The following is a 21,592-nucleotide window of genomic DNA, read 5'->3' on the forward strand; positions in this document are numbered from 1 at the left end:
TTTAATTTACAAAGGCATGGCATATTTCTTGTCTCTCCTCCCCCTTCCCACAATGGCTAATATTCCTTGGACAATGCCGCTCTTTGCTGTGTTCTGCTCTCGAGCTTGTCGTTCTTGCTCACTGCTGAAAACAGAGCTTGTCACAATTGCGTTTTTCTCTGGAACTTGCTGTAAAACACCAGCTATTCTTCACCTCCCACACTGTAACTGCACTTGGGGTGTGTGAGCCAAGAAGCGCCAGTTAATGGACTGACCTCCCTCACCTTCCTAGGAAACAGCATCCTCTCCCAAACCCTCACCAGCACTGGGGAGGGCAGTGGTGCTTTGGCCCCAGGACAGCAGGTGTTGCTGCCACGCGGGGCTGGAGAAACCAGCTCTTGGGTGATGAGTGAAAAACAAACTATTCTGGGATTGGGGGGTGTGGGATCACTGCTCCAGCAGGCTGCTCACAGCGTGGGGGCCACGGGAGGCAGATGCCAGGACATACACACAAGGTGCTCGCTAGCAACGGGAGAGCTCGAGGCAAATTGGGAGCCAGTTGAGGAAGAGAGCAACCAGCTCAACAGTCTCGCGCCGGGAGGGTGCGTGGAGTGTGGGGAGAAGCTGTCACCCACCCCCAGAGCACACCTGACACACAGCTGCACTCTTGCAGGAGCCCAGAGGAAGCTGTTCCGCACTTCTTGCATCTGGCATGACAGCGCTCAGTGTTTCCGTTTGAATTCAGAGTAAATGGGGGATTTTTTTCCCCCCCTGTATAAATAGCAACAGCAGAATTAATTCATGCTAAGGTGCACCGAGCTGGTCCGCCCTCCTTCCTCCTTGACACGCCTGGCTGACACTGGCAGAAATCAGCAAAGTGTTACAGAACAGCAGGAAAAACCCATAACCAGCAAGGGGGTGGCAGGGGCCTTTGGGAAGCCCTGGAGCACACTTATTGGCACTAGCAAAAGTCCTGCACAGCCACTGTTCCATTTCAATCGAGAAATGTGTTTTCCTATGGATTGATTCACTGTTTTACCTCCTACAGATACCTTCTTGTTCTGAATGAGTCAAAACAAGGCGTATTCAGCAACTGCAGCCCACCTCTTGCTTTTTAGGAGAGTCAGAGGGGTTTTGCAGGGGCTGAGGATGCAGAGCTGAGAGCTAATATGTTTGAGGAAGACAGAGGCACAGCCACTGCCATGTCCCTGGATAAAAACCTCAGGGATTAGACTGTCATTGCTGTTCTCCTGTTCTAGCTCTGAAGGATCCAACAGCGCTAATCCCAGAAAACGAGGGGAAAATTTACAGACAAGTTGCAATTTTCCTTCTTGGGAATGACACTGTTTCACTCAGCCCAATTTAACGACTCACAGCAACGTCACATTGTCCAAAACCACAGCTAGAAGACAGCAAGACCGCTGTGGGATAAGATAACAGAATTTGGATAAGACAGCAGAAGGCAGGGCTGCTCTGCTTGGGCCAAGGGAATGCAAAGATAACACCCCCCCCCCGTGCCTCAGGCTGTCGACAGCACTGGCGATGAGGTGAGAGCTGAACAGATAAGGAGAGCAGAGTGTGGGGAACCTGGGCCACAGCCTTCCCCCTTCTGTGAGGAGGAAGATGCCAGCCTCTGCAGGCTTGACAAGGACATACTAAACACATCAGAACTACAGTCAGAGCCACTGCAAGGCATCAGGAAACAACATGCTGCCCTAACACCACTGCTTTCTGGAAGGAGATCTGCACCCCAAGAGCTCAAAGATACCTTCAGTAGCACTTATTGGCCTGCTTCAGAACTTCTTGCACAGAGAACAAATGGCTGTGAGCAAAACCCAGCATCATGTTTGTTGTCCCACAAAATCCTGAAAGCAATAGCAGATCAAGCATCTAGTGCCTGGCTCTGGCTGTAAGCGCAGCCCTGCAGCAGGGGAGATACAAGGGCAAATTTCACCCAGAGTAGCCGAAGCTTCCTCTCCGCAGACTTACCCATGAAATAATTTCCTGCAACAGCACCGCAGAACTACAGTCAGCTCGGATAGAAGCTGGAAGCAGTCTTGCTGCAGTAGTAGCACAGGGCTTGGCATCCACATCGTAGCAGGCAGGGAACATCCTTCCTGCAGTTCAGCTGAAAGCTGTACTTTTTGTAGAGCAATCTACTAGCACATCAGTGGAAAGAAGAAAGCCTGTGACACAGCTGAACTACTCCCAGCGGCTCCTCAGCTTCAGAAACACCAAAGGACATACCCTCACTCAGCATCTCCCACTTCCAAACTTGCATGGTTGCCTTTAACTTGGCTGTAGTAAATCAGAAAGGGAACTGTGATATCAGGACACTTCTGATTGCTTTATTTTCATTAATTTGCTCTCTTCCTCTATGATGGACACTCCTCCCCAAGGAATGTTTTGCAAGAGCTTCTTACAGTTGTTGCTACCCACAGCTGTTTTGCCAGACATCCTCACCTCTTCAGTGCTCACCTCCTCCTCAAGACAGTCAATGGCAGAAGGGGTGCTTATCTTCTCAACTTCAGCTGGAAAATCCCCAGGAGTTTGGAACAACACTCTCAGGGAAGAGCCAATCTGAAGATACCCTTCCCTTGAAAAGTTTCATGAAGCTTCAGTGCTCTAAATAACTTCCCTTTAGGGTTTGTGTTTGGTTTTAACACGTAAAAGCTTCACCAAGTTCAGAGCATGGATATTTATCATCGCTTTACAACTCCGCAAGAAATGAGAAGCCTACTGTGTCATACAAAGCCTTACAGAAGCACAGTTGGTTTAAATTTGGTGTGGACACACATCAGCTTTCCCCATAAACACGGCCCGAGCTGCTGCCTGCGTGCATGGTGCTGCTGCAGCCTCCACAGGAACCTGAGCACAAACAGAGCTGCCACACCAACTGCAGAAAATGCAGTTTACTCTGTGCCCCCCTCTCTCATTTCCCTTTATATAAAGAGAGAGTCTGTTATCAGTGGTATACGATTACTAAATTCCTCTTTACTCATGAAAGTACTGTCCTTGGAAAACAACAGATAGCTGGGTGTTCAAGATAGCGTCCAGATGGACACCCACACACATCCGCCTTGCAAAAGCTCCTCAAAGCACCAGTGGAAAACTGTGATTTAGCAGCTACGAGCATAGTGGAGGCCCATAGCTGTTGCCAAAAAGCACATTCCAGCTTAGGTTTCCCTGCATTTTGTACTGTTTGCTAACTCATAAAAGACCCCAAAAATTAAAACAAGCTTCAGCTGCATCTCCTTAAGGGTTTGTTGTGGGGTTTTTTTAAGCAGTATGGAACAAAAACATTTGAAAGAAAATATATTACTGCCCCCACTTTTTGTACCCAGGGATCCTAAAAGCCAAAGCGAATCCGAAGAGCAAACTCTGTTGCATAAATAGCACAACTGGACTGAGTGGGATCTTCCCACACATTATGGACATGCAGATTCCCAAGCTCCCAGCCCTGTCACTAGAAACTTGGTATTTAAGAGCTGGGGCTGCTCGCGGGGAGCAGATGGTGCTCAGGCTGCTTGTAGGAACTTTAATGAAACAACAGCAGAAAATTTTATTCTAATGTTTCTTCTGTGTTTGCAGCAACGCGAACCAAGTGCCACCTATAGAGTTATTAAAATTCTCAATAGAGGCAAGGAACTTTCCTCGAGGGAACTACGAAGCGGTTAGCATTTTTAAAGTGGTGAAGAAATAGGAAAAATCAGTTTGTAAAGCTGTGCGGTAATGAATTTTCTTGTCACTTCCACAGTGCAAATCACGTGGTGCCACCTACTTTATTTTTGTACTTGCCAAAATTCCTATCAGGTTGAGCAGATGCAGGCAAAACCCAGACGTGAGGAGAAATTTTGACAGCAAGTGATGGCACCTACAAGGTAAGGTTTAGAACAGAAGCACTGTCAGCAGAAGACAACTGCAATAACAGAGTTGAAACATGAAGTTAAAGCACGTAAATAGAAAAGGCAAAATTACAGGATGAACCTGTGTCCTTTTGGAATTGCTACAAATATTCTTACACGTGGGCGTTGCAAAACCAGTTAATGACACTGCTACTAGATACACGGAAGCGTGAGCAGTTACCAGTGAGTCACTGGAGAACAGGGGACAACACACTGAGAATTTTGTGTTATTTTCAAAAGGTGACTTCATGCACCAGTATAACAATAAATGCAGGTCAACTTAAATTCTAACACATTAGCAGCATGCAAGAAATCCTCGGTTTTGGAGGCATCTGTGGTTATTCTTACTCATTTATTCTTAATAACATGTGATTTCTACCTCAATATTCTGGACCTAGTTCAGCCCAATGGTCTCTGAAAAATGGTAATGTCTATTTTTCTGGTCAATGAGATTATGGAGTCCACAATCCACTGGAGTCCAGTCCATAGAGTCACATAGACTATGCGGAGTCCACATAGTCTGCACTATGTGAAAAATCCTCACCTATTCCCATTTTGCTCTTCAGCCTTTCTGCCAGTGACCATTCCTTCAGGCTGGGTGCCCAGAGGGGTCCAGCTCCCTGTGCTGCTGCGATCCCTGAGCTGGGACCCAGGGTGCCACCAGCCAGAGGTGAGGAGCTACCACGTGGCTTCTCCACTCTGTGGCCAAGCACGGTGTGATGCAGCCCTCCATCTCCCGTGGTGCCAGGGCAGCATTTGCAAACACAGACTCAGGATAAAGTAGTTGCAAATGAAAAATATCGTGGTCCTAAAGCCATAAATTTCTACAATATTTTTTATTAGTTATGGAATAATTCCCACTAGTATTTACATAGTGCAAAAAAGCTGTTATTACTCCAAAAAGTACGGTAGACAGAACAATTATCCTTCATACAGCAAAAAAGAAACAGAACAAACCCCTTCATATTGTATTTCATGATGATTTTTCTACTGCTTTAACCTAAGTGTTACTATAAATTTTAAGATATTAAAGATTAAACAGCTTTCCTTATTAGAATCTATTTAAAAGTAAAATATATGAACTATTTATGAACATTTAGAAGGTGGGCTGTGCCAACTGGGTTTCTACTTTCAGTGTTACCATTCACTGGCATGGAAGTTTCAGGTTAGACATTCTCACATTTCTGTGTGTGTGGCAGGGTGGGTAGAAACCCCACATGAACTGTTTCTATGACTTGTTTTGGCTGGTTTTGTTTCCTTAACAAATTGTCACACCTTATTTTTAAACGGCAAACGTCAGAATCGACTCAATAGTTTCATTAGTTGGCACAACTTCACAGGAAATACTTAATGACAGTTTCAGCAAACAGCAGCTTTTCAAACAATAATACTTTTTTACATACGTATTTAAAGTAACATCATTAAAATTTAAGCTTGTGTTAAAGAACCGGACAGAACCCCACATTGTGTAAGCTCCCACCCACCCAAAAGAGCATAAAGACACCTCTTACCTTTACCAGAAGAACACCAACAAGTGCATTACTGAACATTTCTATAATGAATTTTTAAAACACAGGTCAGTACCCTCTGCCACTGTTTAGCTCCAATCCTACAACTACCTGCACACAACTTAAGCTGATAAACAGGCCACCAACTGAAGCCAGTGGAACTAACGCTTCTGAGCGTGTGTTTGCAGGACCAGGTCCTTAACCTCACTCAGACATTTTCACTTGGTCCAGCTAAGGACAAAAGTTCTTCAGTTTTACGTATCTGCAATCCACATTTTGTTATTATTTTGACAGACACTTAAAGTATTTATATAAATAGGTTGTATACATAGCCACCGCTATCACTTTTAAAGATCCCTACCCCTACCACAGATACGTTATGCTTTATTTTACCAGATAAATTAAGTGGTGAAATCATTTCTATAAAGAATGTCTTAAGAAAAGTAGAGTTTTCTGAATAATAATTTCCACAACAAAAATATCTATATACCTATAACTACAGAAACATCTTTTCTTGGGGACAGTAATAACCTGAATAACAAACTGCATACTTTTATACCGCAATAGAAATACAGCTACTTGTTTAAAAAAAAAATCACGGTATTGTAAAACATTTGTATGCTTTCCTTTTAAATTCTGGTGATAATAGAATCAAAATTACCACAGTGAAATACTCTCCTCAAGTGCTCTAAGTGGCAAGGAACGTCCCTAACTTTAGATGCAAATGGCTCACTCCCAGGAGAACTGCAATTCAATTTCATTCTCACAATTATTGCTCATTCCCAGCTTATCAAAAAGGAAGCACTGAAATCACTTTCCTTTGCTCGGTTTCAGTTTGCTCCTCTAAGGGTGATCTGCCACGTTTTAAAAAGAGACTAGTTCCTCATTTGCTGGCAAATTGAGAGATATTAGAAGTGCTGTATCACCTTCAAGAATTCTATTAAACCTGTAGCAAAATTGCAGTTAAATAGTGGGCTTAATATTACAAGACTTTTGATATAAATGTCAGAAAACTTTAAAATGACAGTCAGAGTTCAGAAAAGACATATAAAAAGATGCGCCTTTGATGTTAATACTTCAAGATCAAAAGTTATTTGAATCACCGGCACTGAAAAAGCAAAAGGAAGAACTACAAACACCTTGTTTTTTTGATGTTCTGGTGAAGCTTTGCCCTCAGTGTACACACTGATCTCAGCTGGCGTGGAGACGTGCTTACACATCCAAGGGCAAGTTTTGCTTGTCAGCAGTTCAAACACCTATCATTTCCTAAAGCAAACACTCTTTCAAAAGAGACAGTAGAAATCTGCCATACGTAAAAAGTTTTAACATTCAGGAGGCATCATTCTTAGTCTTTGTTTTCCTACAAAATGCCTGTTCTAACATCTAGGAAGATTACATTAAGGAACTAAGAACGTGACAGAACAGCCAGTTGTCCTAGCAGCTCTCTATACTGCTTATCTACATAGCATTTGCTATGCCTACATCTATCAAAGCGTTATTTACATAATACACAGTTTCTATTATTCTCATTAGCATCTAAGAAAACCCAGGGGTAGATGTCTTTTAAATCTGGAGTCATATTTTCCCAGTGCAACTTAAAATGCCAGCGTCCCTAGTGCTAGAAGTGTTGGTCCCATATCAATACGTGGTGAACTGAATACCTAGGCTATCAGTTTCTCGTGTTTTTCAGTGTTTTGATAAAAGTGGTCAAGAAAAATCAAGCAGAATTAAAAGAAACATGTTAACTGTAAAAGTGTTACTCATGTGAGTTATTCTTTGGCTACTCTTTGTAGTGAAGCTCCTGCTGCTGGCAGTTTGAGTACATCCCTTGCAAAAGGGCAAAGATGGAAAATGGACTCCTTAGATGCAACGTTTAGACACATACTCCATCTTCAATCCGAAATGAATTCATCATCAGTTAATGGACTTTGTTTCAATATTCAGAAGAAAACACAGAACAATTCTCTAGCAACATGTATTCAGGAAAGGCATATTTTTGTTTCTTTTACCTCTGAACCACTCAAATACTTCCCCACACTACAGGGCACTTCCCTTTTCCTGGAATAACTACTTCCTTATCAACTCTAGGGGTCAGCTCCTAAATGCTGCTACAACTGTGAGGATCGACAGAAAGAGGTCACTTTTTGAGCAGGAATTGTTAGGCTACATCCTGAACTCAGCATGAGGGTGGCCAGGATCAAAGCACATAGATATGCTGAACCACTACGTCATCCACATTTGCTGTTAAGCAATTATTCTTGCTCTTTGCATTGTTATGTAGATTACAATATGCAAAGCAGCATTCCTGAGGTAAGTGACAAGAAAGAAGAAGTCATCAGGTTACCAAGAGCAGGGAGAGGGATCACGGTTAGTGATTCATTTAATGTGGTTTGGGCAGACAGCAACTGTGGAGAATATGGGGAATTCTTGTTTTCTTTCCCATTTTTTTATGTGATATTTCCACCTTGTAAAAAGACACGCCCAAAATTATATTGTTAATTATTTCCCTCTGGTTTAAAGGTCTTCTGGAATGAAAGTTGTTATAGCTTAATATCATAACCATCTCAACTATCAGCAGCTTTTTAACAATGCATTCACTAAGATCTACTAAAAAGCTGCGTTTACCTTTGCGCAAGAAACACAGATTTCTCTACTATTTACTTTTCATTAAGACTGCAAATGGGGTTTTGTAGCTTTTTGTGGAAGAGAACCAAAATTTTACTTCTATTTCTAGATGGAACTAGAAGAATCACAGCCAAATACACTGACGTGCCTGACATAACACCAAAACACCAACTGAAAGTGTTGATAATTTGTCAGCCTTAACACAGGTGATCTGTTTGAAAACGAGCAAAATAGTCACACATTAAAAGAATTTTGCTGGTCAGTTACAAGATGCTTCCTTTTACAAAAGGCTAAATGAATACTTACACTGTCAGATTTTCCACACAGTTTCTGTTCTGGGAAATAGACACTGATTAAAAGCTAAGTTAGTTTTTAAATCAAACAAAGAACAAGACAGCTACAAAAATATTGTTGTGAATTAAATACACATATTAAATGTTTAACAGTGCAAAATGCTGAGATGAAGCATATGAAATAATGGCTGCAACCTTTTCAACAGTTAGTTTTAATATAATTTCTAAAAAGTTCCTGAGTTCCTGCTTATTTTTACGGCATGTAGATAGAATCTGTGTGTTCTTTATTCAAAGAACTGCAGATGACGGGTTTATGTTGAGTGTTACTTGCATGCTTATCATTTGTCCATTCCTCACCATCAGTGACCGGATCAGCCTGCTCCGAAGTCTCTATTTCCTCCTCTTCACTTGGTTCTGCATTGTCTTCTTCGGCACCACTAAGGGTCTTCCCGAGCTGAAGAGTTTCCATAGTTCTCTGGGTCTCTGAAACCCAAGATTCAATTCTGCTGTTAAGCTGAACCTCTACAGAAATTGGTTCATGGGCATAATCCTCCTCCTCTTCGTCTTCGTCCTCCTCCTCCTCTTCTAGCATTCCTGGTACAAGAGTACTGGTGGTGCTAGTCATGGAGGAATTCAAAAGGTCTCGGCAGCTGCCATCCAGTGATCCTGTCTCTGTACTCTGCTGTGAGGCCCACTCCAGATTGTCATCTGGTTTCACCTCATCTTTGTCACCTGGGGTGGATTTTCCATGATTTGTTGCTGAGGTAGTGCCAGTCGTAGCCAGAAGTGGTTGTTTATTAAGAGTGGCTTTTTCACTTTGACCATTACCAGCTTTTTCTGGTGCGGCAGTTTTGCATGAAGATTCTCTCTCATTTTCAGAGGTTTCTAACCCATCGGATGTTTCCACCATATTTCTCCAGTTTGTTTCTGTAAGTTTCAAAAAGAAGGAGAACATACTACACTCTTTCTATATAACAACACTTCTGGACATCCCAGATCTGTTTAAATACATATAGAAACTAATAATTTTGATATTATGCTTGCTAGAAAAATTCCAATTAGAAAAAGGGAGAAGAGAGGAAATGGACAGACAACAAAGCCATGAATAACTGAGTTTTTACATTATCCTGAGCCTGACAGTTTAAAGTCTGTGCACTTAGTTTCCTGTGTAAACTGTGGAAGCACCAAACATAACAGAGCATAGTCAAAGAAATTACTCTCAAGTATAAATCAAAAGCAGAAAACTGCCACTGTATTATGTCATATGTTCAAGGGTTTTTTGAGAAACTCTTAACAAATGAAATGTTTGAGACACTACAAAAAGAACTGACTAAAACAAAAATAATACCTTTTCTAATTCACCATAATAAAAAAAACAAGTAGTCTTTTGACTTCAAACAAGCATTCTCCCTCTTATCTCCTCTGTTATCTGGGCTTAAGCAACCAGATAAATTTGCCCTTTTATTCCTCATTCTATAATAATTCAGTGCCACCTCAAGTTTCAAAATTTAAGCTACACGTCCTATTGTCAGAGACCTCAATCATTTAGTTCCTACCCACTGTCCTTCGTTCTTCCTCAATCATATGACCAATTGGGTTTACTACCAGCTCAACCTAACTGGAAAAGCCACCTCTGCTGATACAAGTTACGTAACTAACGCTCTAGAGAATTAGAAATTAAAATTATTTTCTATGTAATTCAGGAAAGAAAAGTATCTTTAAAAAAAGCCTTAAATAACTTAAGACTAATTTTTCTTACCCCTGAAAATTATAGAATACTGTAAATTATGAAGAAATTACTACTTTTAGCTACGTTGTGCAATAAGCAGCATTTGAAGAACTCCAGCTTCTAGTCATGAAAATAAGTTTTAACATGCTTACCATATTCTTTCTCATTCACTTCAGATATGGGTTCGGAAATAACACTACAGAAGGAGATAGCACTTGCTGCAGAGGGGTTACGAGAATGACCCATATGATGGGGGGCTTTCTTGACGTTCTTCAAGGCTTCTTCTGCCTGTTCCTGTTCCATTGCAGCAACCATATCTCTGTAGGCTTTTCTGGCCTCTTCAGTCAGTGACACCAGCTTATTAAATAGGTCCTAAGTATGAAGGTAGTTTTTACAATCAGTAGTTCTTACTAGTAATTTTCACTTTCAGTTACACCTTTTAATCAAAGAATCATAGAATAACCAGGTTGGAAGAGACCCACCGGATCATCGAGTCCAACCATAAGGCATTTAAGGCATGCTGATACTTCTATGCCTGCTACTTCCTCCCTGGGAAATTGGCCTTCCCAAAATTTCACTCACCTTGGAGTATTTTGGCAGAAGTTAGCAGACACGCTTTAAAAATGTGTCTACTTTTCATCCTACATAGTGAGCCTTAAACTCATTAATGCCAAATACTTCTACTTCAATCAAAAATTAGTTCTCTGTATTAAATAAAACACCATTCTGTTTATGCAGCTTTGAGGAGTTGTACTTAAAGATACTGTTTTCCCTACAGTCTTCAGCCTCCCAGAGAATTTCAGATGGCATTTTAGTCTATTTGAAAGCCACAGAGATGTGACCGAAGTGTTTCACCACAGTCTCTCAGTTCTTTAAATACTGAATTTCAAAGAAAACCATACCCTAACATAGATGCTCTCTGTGCCAAAACAATTCTTAACCGCAAAGTGTTTACTCCAGACATTTAGGTGAATGGAATTACTCACCTCAGCACCCGAGTAGTTGAAGATACCCACTACACTAACAGGAACCAGCTTATTCACACAGCGGCCAAGAGCTTTACGTCCAAGAGCAAAAACAAAAGGAATTTCTTGTTCCCGTGCCATGGCTATCACGTTATATAGAGCCTCATCTAGCCCACCTTGAAGAAAACAGTTTTAAATACACATCTACTCAGTTACAAGTCATAGTATTGCTTTCAGTTAGTGAAACTTCAATACATACAAGCACCAGCTACTATGTTCTACAGGATAACAAGCTCCACATTTCAAATACAGTGAGTGAGTATAGATCAAGGCAGCGTTTTGTATTCTCTATTAGTCCTTCACACACATTAAACCAGAATTTCACTAGCTACTGAGCAGAGCTTTGCTCTTCTCATATCTCAGGAAGCCATTTCTGGTTGTGGCAAAATGCATTGTTTGGCCAACTAGCCCACTCATATTCCTCTTAGGGAATCCTCCTTAAGAGTACCCAGAGCTCAGGACTCCAGGTGTATCAAAGGCTGAATAGAATAAAGCTGAAGTCTATTGCACATACTATAATATCTATTATTATTCTTTATGTTATTCACCCCCCATGAGTAAGTTTCTTCCAGAACAGAGTAGAAGAGAATGAACATGGAGTGTCAATTGCACAATTCACTCTGGAACTGTTATACCATGCACAGTAACTTAAAAATGCTTCTACGCTTGCTAATCAGCACTTTTAATCAACACAAGAAAACTGTACACCACTTGTTTTACCATTTGTACCTTTTGACTGGATTTTTTCACAGTTGGGAGATATGATGACACACTTGATCTTGTTGAGTTTCATATGCTTAGTAACCTCTCGCAACCCCATAACAAGCCTTCTCTTTGCTTTAGCTCTCATGGGATCCTTTTGATAAATCCGTTCCTGGAAGCTGACAAGCTCTTGCAGTAAGAGTGTCACACACTCATCTATTTCTTTACTTAGAACTTGGTTGCAATATCTGTCAATTAGAAAACCCAAATTTTAACATAGTACATAACATTATTTCATTGAACCTCCTTTTTTACCAAATACTGTTTTGTTTCCTCAGAAAAGTCGTTGAATTGTTAAAATTACTAAAAGGGTTTAGAAATTAGCCTATATACTCCAAGTTAAAAATACATGTTGAAGACATTTAGATTTCCAGTAACATTCCTTACCTCAAAAATATTTAAAAAAAAAGAAAAAAAACCCTCCAATAAATGCCCCAAGCAACCGTTCATTTGGTGCTCCATAAAAATAGGTCAATAAAAGTTATGTATCAAGATTAACACAGTACTTCCAGCATTTTAAAGTATTCTTCCCTTCCCACCCAAAGCATACGTAGCCCTCCTTTAAAATACTTTTTTAGAGGATACTTCCATCTAGCTTATTTGTTGCAGCAACTAGACAAAATCCAGAGTATATACACATTTGCGTATATACATATAAATAGATAAACAGCAATCCATCTGTGGCAAAAAAGCAAATACTTGCAGCAACTTCTATTGGTGAAAGGGTAGCTTATGTTTGGTAAGCTCCTCCTAAGTCTACCAACAGTAAAAGACAGGGTTGACTGAAGTGTAAGCCTTGAATTTGCATTAATAATGCAGAACTCTTACTCTCTGAATCTCTTGCTGTGAATTTTGGTTATTGCAGAAGATGCCATCGGACTGCCTATTCCAGAACTAGCAGGTGACCCTTGTGACACTGGCGTCATGCAGTACGGAGAATTCTGACTTGCTGGTGAAAGGGAAGTATCACTGGGCATACTCAGTCCAGTTTCTGAAAGACAATTTTGAAACATTATAAAATGCAAAGATTTTCCCTTAAGAGAAACACTTCTTACGCATCTCTCCTTTGCTTTTTCTGAAAGCAAAAGAAATTACTTTCTGGAATTGTTAAACAGTATTTTTCCCTGGAGGGGTAGAAACAAAGAAAAAGAGGAAACAGCATATACCCACTCTGCATGGGTTGGGCAAATATGCAGTATTTGAATGCTCATTAAATAACATCCAAAGCTTAGTTTGGGAAAGGGACAGAACAGAAGGGAAAATAAATGCTGCCTAAATGCTACAATTACTTCCAGTAATTCTTTACTCTTTTTATATATATATGTGTGTGTGCGTGCGTGTACACTTTCTGGTTTGAGCTAAAGTAGAATCAGTTTTCTAACAGCTAAAACTCATCTGAGTAACTACTTTCTGAAAGTTCACTGCACGTTTTTCAGACAGTGTTTTTCTCTAGAAGTGATAACTCCTAACATCCCAAGCGGGCACTGGGATCCAGATAGGCCATTGATTATACTTATTCCTACAGAAACCAAGGTCGTTCTCCAGCTGGTGGAGTGTTGCTAGAGATAAAAAGGGTCGCACCTGCAGGAAGGGGCAGACAAGGCAGATGACCCCAAATTGACCACAGTATTCCATTATATATACATAATAGCCTGTTTAAAACTGAGGAATTGCAAGGGTCGTTCTCTCTACTTCCTCTTCCCTTGAAAATACACAATATTATATTTTACTATTTCACTAAAGCTGTTTTAGTTTTCAACTTGCAAGACTGCTCTCTTTTCCCTTTCCCTGAGAGGAGGGCATAGGGAGCCCTTTTGCTCATGTTGCGGCTGCCAATCAAGCTGGGCTGGGGCTAAGCCATGACAACAGAATATTTAACTAATTTATTCCTTGGATATTCAAGATATAAACACTTATTTTTAGCCAGGTGAAGCCAAGCAGGCAGTTAAGTTCTAAAGCAGTACATCTAGAATCTTGATAAGACACACAGATCCCCCACCACCCCACTAAAACACGTCAAAAAACTTTGGCATTTCCCAGTTGCTCAGAGCTGTTGCTGCTCATTGACAGTCCAGACACTGCAGCTGATTGACAGGTGTATGACAAACCTGAAAGCCTTAATTTACAGATTGCATCTTTTCAGATAACTTTCAGTTTGTTCATCATTAAAAAGCATTGGGAACAACATAGCATTACCAAAACCAGGTCACTTTGTCTGCTTATCAAAAATGCTATCAACTCTGACACGTCCTGGTAACATCCACTCAAGAGAAATGAGCTAAAAGGCTGCATGGAGGTTATGGACTTGGAACCCATACTGCACTGAGCCTTCCACAACTGATGGAAAGGCATTTTAGAAAAGGAGGGGTCTAAATTCTAGTATTCCAAGTAAAAGTTAAAAGATAACATCAATAACTTGCGTGGCATAAAACAAGACGGGCAACATTAAAGTAAGCAGATAAGGGGAGAAGGAAAAGGGACTAGAGAGAGACCAACCTTCCTGAGAGGCCAGCTCCTGAGATTGATCAGCAGTCAAGTTTATATGAACTTCTTTCTGATCATCAGATCCCAAAAGGCTATGGTCAGCTGATAAACGACCTTTCTTTTCTTCCCTCTCTTTCAAAATAACCTAGGATCAAAAACAACAGCTATCAGCATCTGAAAATGAGAGATACTTCTAAAGAAAAGCATTCATTTGACTGAACACAATACAAACTAACATTAACCAAGTTGTTGTGAACCTTCCTACTTGGTCCAGGATAGAAAGCCCTGAAATTGTTTCCTCTTTGACCACAACCTGTACTTCATTCTGTCATTGTACAGATGGCATGCTTCGTACTCTTACTTTTACAAAAATAGTAGAACAGTTGACAGTTTAAGAATTAAGTACTATGACAGCTTCTTTCCAATATGTAACACTCACTAATTAACAACTCCTTATCCCCATCCCTGTAAAAACACCTTATGCAAGAATACCAGTCACCTTTCTGATGCACCACAATACACAGAAACCCTTCTTTTACAGAGGGAAGTGCAAAAATAAGTAGCCATGAATATACTGGTATTGCTATGACGAGTAATAACAACATAAAGGCCTTGACCACAGGGAGTTCAGAAGACTTTTTTGAACAGGCAGCTATGAATCTCTCCAACTCAAGCAGATCACAGTGAAAAAAAGCTTGCTAGGGGTCTGGGGGATGACAACTTGGCCAAAGCTAAACTGTGTACAAACACAGCTTCATCCGATTCAAACACTTTCTTTTTTAAAGCTATGGTTTTTTGTATTTTACCTCCTGATTTCCATACATACTGTATCCTCTGTATAAACCTACTTTATGCATGCATGTATATAGATACCTACTTTATTAGGTATATACTACATATTTATTTATACTTTATTGTATTTATACTATTCTTTCTTAACTTACTCAAAATTTGTGGATTTACTTCAAGTTCTATATCTATCTCAAAAAAGAGTAGGAAAATTCAAGGTTAGCATCCTACACTGCATTACAAACTAGGATTCAACAACATGGAAAAAACTAAGCGAGTTTGCCCATATGTTCTAGTGCTTATAGCTAAAAAAATTCTTGCAATCTGTATTGAAATAGACTTGTACCACCCTCCACAAATTACAGGGGTGGGGAAGTTACATGCCTAGATCCAAGGGACAGGACATCAGCGTAGCAGGAGCCAGAGGAAGAAGTCCAGGACTCCCTTCCACTACCTTCATGGTCAGCAGTTCTCGAGTAGGAAAATAGCAATTTCTATTTTCGAAATACAATTGCAGATCAAGACACTCCAGGGTTGACACATTTACCTTTTTAAGTGCTGTAGGGCGTTTCAGTTTTGCAATCTCTCTTTCTTTTCCTCTTTTCACTTTTGGGGCAGTCGAATCCAAAGGATTAAGGCAACCCATAGATGGCTGTCCTTTTGTTAAGGACTTTCTGTTGACAGATTCTTTGGTATGAAAGGGAGCGGCACTGCCAACTAAATAGAAGAAAGATATTAGCTTTCCCAAAAGACATGTCAGCTTCATTTCAACACCACTTTCAGAATTTCCACTGATGAGTTCTCAAAATACATTTTCCTTCCTTGGAAAAATGCAGTTCATAATGACAGGAAAATTACGTCAGACATTGTCGCTCCCAGATGGTTTTAAGCTTTCTGCAACTTAGCCTCATGTTTTACAAAGCTATGGATTTCAGGAAAGGGATTAATTTAATACTGGTAAGGGATCTCTCAAATGACTACAGGTAGCTTTGTTAGTAAGATAAGCTGCAAATATTTATCCCAACATTGATTCTTAGTTGTCCAAGACTTGATTGGTTGACAGGACAAAACAGAGGAGAGCGCAGCATGTAGTTAAAGTATCTCCTGCAAGAAAGAGTAAAACAAATGCAGTCTCCAATGGAAATGCTAACTGTTCTTTGCTGAGCTTTGTTTGATATAACATTGTCAGCTTGAATTAATGTTTGAACATGGCTGAAACTCAAAGTAGGTAAATGAAGCAACATGCAAGAAGCAAAATGGTAACTATGTGCATAAGGGACTCTAGGCTACGTACTACTGCGCAGGAATGAGATTCACAGGTTATAATAGATAACTACAAAAATGTCAATTTTGTATTCAGCATTCAGCAGCAAGCATTAAAAAACCTAATTTAATGTTAAGTGTTGCTAAAGAGAGAGAGATCAAAAAAGCACAACTAAGCCACTGTATGCATTCATGATGGAACTATAACTTAAAATTCCGTGCATATTTGATCCTCTTTATTTTAAAAAAGCAACAGCAGAACTACAAGAAGGAAAAGAGAAAGTGATATGGATTATAAGAAAAGGCACGATTTCACAATGGAATAACTAAAAAGACTAGGATCCTTCAGACTAGAAGAGAGATAACAGAACTAAGAGTGACAGAGGACAGCAGGGAACGATTGCTTAGTCTGTGTAACAGAAAGGCTATGAAAGCTAACAAAATTATGAGTGGGGCATAAAAGACCCCTTACCCCCACTCTAAAGAAAAAAAAAAAAAAACAAACACTGTAGGAAGAGCTTCTCCACACATTATGGAAGGTAGAATCATGACAGAAGTCATGGATAGTTTAAGAAACAAATGTTTTTAGACAGGGATGGGTCAGCAGGTCCTCAACCATAACCAGCAGAGGCAGGAAGAATATCCTGGAGAGGTATCCCTCTGTAACACAGTCAGAGGTATCCTCTCTAAGCTTTCAAAGAGAATTCTGCAATATCCATAGTAGAAGTTTGGTTAGACCCAATACAGTTCTTATATATTCATTTCAGCACTGAACTACTCTCAAGATGTGAATCCTGAGGTTTGAATATTAGGCCTTATAAGAGAAGTTTGTCTTCAGTTGTACATGGACTTTCAGTATTGCACGCTGCAATACTGAGGAAGATAGCACAGCTGAATTATTCAAGAAATGAATTACAAGTCTTCCAAGGTTTTTATTATGTTGATAGTCAAAGAATAAAAGTTGACAGAAAAAGCATATTTAAGATGCTCAGATTGATCATTTCTATATTGTCACAAACTGCATTTGTAGCAATAGTCAAGCACATTAAAAATACCTGTGTACGAAAGAGGCCGGGTGTTGGTGATCTGACGAGCTTTCATTGCTTGTTGCTGCTTTTCAAGGGCTGCTAACATGTCACCTAAGTCTAACTGAACAGGGGTCTTGCTCTTCTTTCCAGCTGCTTTTGATAAAGCCTCCTATAATGTGAACATGACATGCTGATGAACACAAAAAAATAGCACCTGCAAAACATTCTTTACTCCTGCTATTATAGAATAAAGAGGAGGAACAACTAACTGATACTCCTCTTGGTAACTACTACTGGGGGAGACACACCTGAAGTTTTTTCTGTTCCATGCTTATTTCTGAATACTCTTGAGCTGTTGCAAGTGCTGCTGCCAAAGCTTTCTTCTTCTGACTTTTTGCACGCTTTGGTACAGAGGTTGTAATGGGAATTGGAGTTTGGACTATATTGATTGGAGAGTTCTCTGGTAAGTCATCCAACTAGGATTTTACACAAAATGCAAAAATACACAATGAAAGACTTTTCTCTCAAGACCATAGGAAAACACAGCACTTCAGTAACAGAACAAACCATTGATCTGGCTCCCAATTACTGTCTCTTCTACCTGTAATAAGCTAATAAATCTAGAAACATGTATATTTCATTTTTGTATGGGAAAACCATTAAATTTATCCCCAATTTTGCCTTCAGAAGGTTCCTCAGTATGATTGCTAAATAAGGGAGTGTTTTTCCCCCCACGAAGATTTCACGTAGGACTTAACTTTCCTGGAAAGCGGCCATGTAAAGTAGTCTATATGTGAGGTTTTGCAACAAAGTATTTAAGTAGATCACATATTACAAGCACATCTTTCCAACAGCTCTTCGTATAGCCTTAAAGCAGACAAAGCTTAGCTTATTTTCATTTCAAAATAAACTACACAAACTACAGTTATTTTGAAAAATTGACACCATTCCTACACATCTGCAGATTTAAAAATTTGAAATAAAGCTTTATCAAAGCATCAATACGGATGCAAGTCCTTTGAGTCAGAATGGGTAACAAGGACGCTGTACTAACACAAAGAAAGCTCAATAATCCTGAACACTAATTTTAATTTCAAAAATCCGTTTCCATCTACTGTCCATCCAAAATTCAGCATGCGACTTCAAAAATCACAGAACTAATGAGAAATTATCAGTGAGATAGATAAGGTAGGAGCTGTGATGATCCTTATGGGTCCCTTCCAACTTGTGACCGGCACTTAGAATCACAGTTCATCACATGCATCTTACAGTTTCACCTGTTAACAACCTTATTATCTTAGAAAAGGCTACTGGATTTTTTTTATCTGCTGGCTTCTCTGCATGACTTATTTTAATTGGCATTTCTTTAGCATTCAAAACTTGTAACACAAATACCCCAAGAATATCAAGTATTGTAGTGGAGATTAATAAAAAACTTAAAGAAATTAAGTAGTCTCAAAACAATTTAACTAAAAAATGCTTTGCAAAACAAAATTACTTACTACTTTGGGTGAAATCTTTTGCTGGATGTTACTACTTTTGCTGCTGCCATTGTCACTGTTTAGCTCTGGGAATTCATCTTCATCCTAAACAACACATGAAGTAAGGACGAAGAGAATGGAACCAGAAGTCACATGAAAAGCATCAACTGAAACAGCTGAAGCTAGAATTGAATCCTCAAGCCCCACATAAGCTAGAAGGGCTTCAAAGTGACACAAACAGAAAATTATGAAATAGTAATAAAGTCTTTCTGCATCTTAGTAAACTTTTTTATAAAAAGGGAAAGAGCAATTTATTCATGTTTTACACAGAAGAAATCCAATTATAATTAGGGGAGGAAGAGGATAAACCAGAGAACAGTAATTTTTTTGCAAGGGAGCAGAAAAAGTTACTTGAAAGTTGCTCATCTCATTTGCTCTTCATGAATAGTTCAAAATCCTTGCACTTTCCACAACATCCAAAGCTTTGTACACATAGTATGAAAACATCATATAATAATTAAAACTGTACACTGTATTGTACAACTCTTGGAGACAGGTGTTTTGCAACTTCTCCCTGTTGGGAGCATCACTTATTCTACACACAACTTGCATCACTATAATGCAGAAAGTTTTCATACGACGCTACCTCAAAATACAGAGGTTCAGGACTCTGCTCTGTCCTACTGCACTGGCTTGTAGTCAGAGGTTTTTCATGTCGTTTCTGCAAATTCTGCCTTCTTTCTGAAGATGTGCTGTGATCTCTGCATCTGAAACCCAACTGAAGATAATGAACATTATTGGCATTTTGCAATTTCAGTTTTTCAAGATGTGTGTGCACACATGGAATACGTTCTCGTGTTTTGTGGGTTGTTTTTTTTAAACTATCTCAAACACATTCCACAGACAGAATCAAATTATTCACCCTCCCTCAAGCCAAATGCAGTACCTCTATACATTCATCTCAATATTTCCAATTTAAAAAAATAGCATCCTCTTGGTCAAACATTAAGAAAGCCACTTGAGTTGCTGGTGACTCTACGAACTCAAACATCAACCAACATCAATCCTGAGGAACTGCCTGCAACCCTGATCAATCAAAAGAACTTTCTCCCACTACATAATTATTCTGCAAGCAGTTACTGACTTTTCAACATGCAAAGGCAGAGAGTTCCTTAAGGACTGGAGACCTCAGTGTGAAGGTATTAAACACCCTGCTATTTATTACATGGCAGCTTGGTGGCAGCCCACATGCAAGACTGGTTAGCTGAAAGTAATGCCCGATTTGAGTCTGAAATTCTGGACCTCCCATACTTATATATTTCTTAAGATTTCCTGCAGACCTGGTACAAATATAGCTTCAAAAGAAAATAGTTTCTAGGACAATTCTGCCTTGAGGTACAGTAAATCTGGCTGGCAAAACCTCATTTACAACTCTGTGCCAGCTTTGTTTTTAAATACCCAAAATAATTTTTTTAAAGTCTAAACCGCAACTGGATGAAAGGAAATCTGGTTCTTCCTACCCTCCCAATGCCATAAACCACAAATAGGGGTTTTAAAAGCTCAATTTGACTACAAGTTACAGAAAAATTCAGAACTGCTACAGTGGCAGATACAAGCATCAACAAGCTTCTTCATGTAATAAATGCAGAGATCCCAAATGGGAATACTCAAGACACCAATAATTCCATCTAAAAAAACAAGGCAGGACAAGCTAGCTATGTATCTATGCATACAAGCAAGTCTATAATAAAGATACCACTTAAAGCTCAGCTATTCCTGTCTGCAATAACTGAATTCAAGCAAAACCTATGTTTAAGCAAAAGCAGATAGTTCAGTCTTCTGTCTCCCTCCGCAGACACACCATGCTCTCCAATAAAAGTAGACTACCAAAATTTGGAAGGCCACCTTCTCCTCACGTTACCAATTACAGAAATCCTGTCCCCCTTAAAGGAGGTTTCACAGAAACATATTCAAGTTTTAGCATAAAACAATTCATTTATTAATCACAAAAATGCTAAATAATACAGTGTGCAAATACAAATTTTAAAAAGAAAGTTTCAAAGAAAACAGGAGAACAGAAGATTCTAGTTCACTAACACATCAGAAGTTTTCTTTAGAAGAAAGAAAAAACATCACAAGCCTTCTAAAGTGTGACTAGGTCAAAAATTGAACTAACTAGCCAAGTATATGAAAGTACATGACCTTTTATATATATATGACAGTGCTAGGCAAGTAGAAATGTGCACCCGGACTTTCGGGTTGAGTTTCTACACTTTTCATTTAGTTTTCATTTACTATTATTTATATGTTGATTTCATAATCTATTTCAAATTCCTTAGTTTCATACATTACAAGAAACAGAATACTTAAAGTCAGAATCATTTACAATATACCTGGGAACTATTTCTTTGCTCAGCTTGTCTTCCACCTCTAGAAAACGTCTGAGGTTTTTCAATCCAAGGCTTTTTTTGAGTTGCCTGGGAATTTACACTCGTCCAACTTACACCAGCTGAAAGAAAGAGCCATCTATGAAAAAATGAACTTGTGTGACAGAACGCATCATAATAATACATGTCACCAGAGCCAGGAACACAATTTTGATATAAATGAAGTTATCTGAGAAAGTCCAGTTCTTCTCTGACAACATTTACTTCTGTAGCTATTTCTACAAAAGCAAAATTGCCTTTAGTGAAGAGTTAAGAGGGCAGACAGTCAAATTGC

General features: G+C 39.5%; 1 protein-coding gene across 1 annotated transcript in view; it reads right to left on the minus strand.

Annotated features, from left to right (window-relative positions):
* Positions 1–5,980: 5,980 nt before the first annotated feature.
* Positions 5,981–21,592, minus strand: part of SECISBP2L (SECIS binding protein 2 like) — a 28,611-nt gene continuing 12,999 nt past the window's right edge. The window contains exons 7-18 of the mRNA XM_069867169.1: positions 21,265–21,380; positions 19,518–19,649; positions 18,893–18,976; positions 17,699–17,866; positions 17,418–17,559; positions 15,647–15,816; positions 14,323–14,455; positions 12,655–12,817; positions 11,794–12,014; positions 11,026–11,180; positions 10,192–10,411; positions 5,981–9,237 (exon numbers count right to left, since the gene is read on the minus strand). Of these exons, the coding sequence (XP_069723270.1) occupies positions 8,564–9,237; positions 10,192–10,411; positions 11,026–11,180; positions 11,794–12,014; positions 12,655–12,817; positions 14,323–14,455; positions 15,647–15,816; positions 17,418–17,559; positions 17,699–17,866; positions 18,893–18,976; positions 19,518–19,649; positions 21,265–21,380 (2,378 nt within the window). The 3' untranslated portion in view covers positions 5,981–8,563. The remainder of the gene's footprint in view (positions 9,238–10,191; positions 10,412–11,025; positions 11,181–11,793; positions 12,015–12,654; positions 12,818–14,322; positions 14,456–15,646; positions 15,817–17,417; positions 17,560–17,698; positions 17,867–18,892; positions 18,977–19,517; positions 19,650–21,264; positions 21,381–21,592) is intronic.

This window comes from Phaenicophaeus curvirostris, chromosome 12 (genome assembly GCF_032191515.1).
Source record: "Phaenicophaeus curvirostris isolate KB17595 chromosome 12, BPBGC_Pcur_1.0, whole genome shotgun sequence".
Taxonomy (NCBI): domain Eukaryota; kingdom Metazoa; phylum Chordata; class Aves; order Cuculiformes; family Cuculidae; genus Phaenicophaeus; species Phaenicophaeus curvirostris.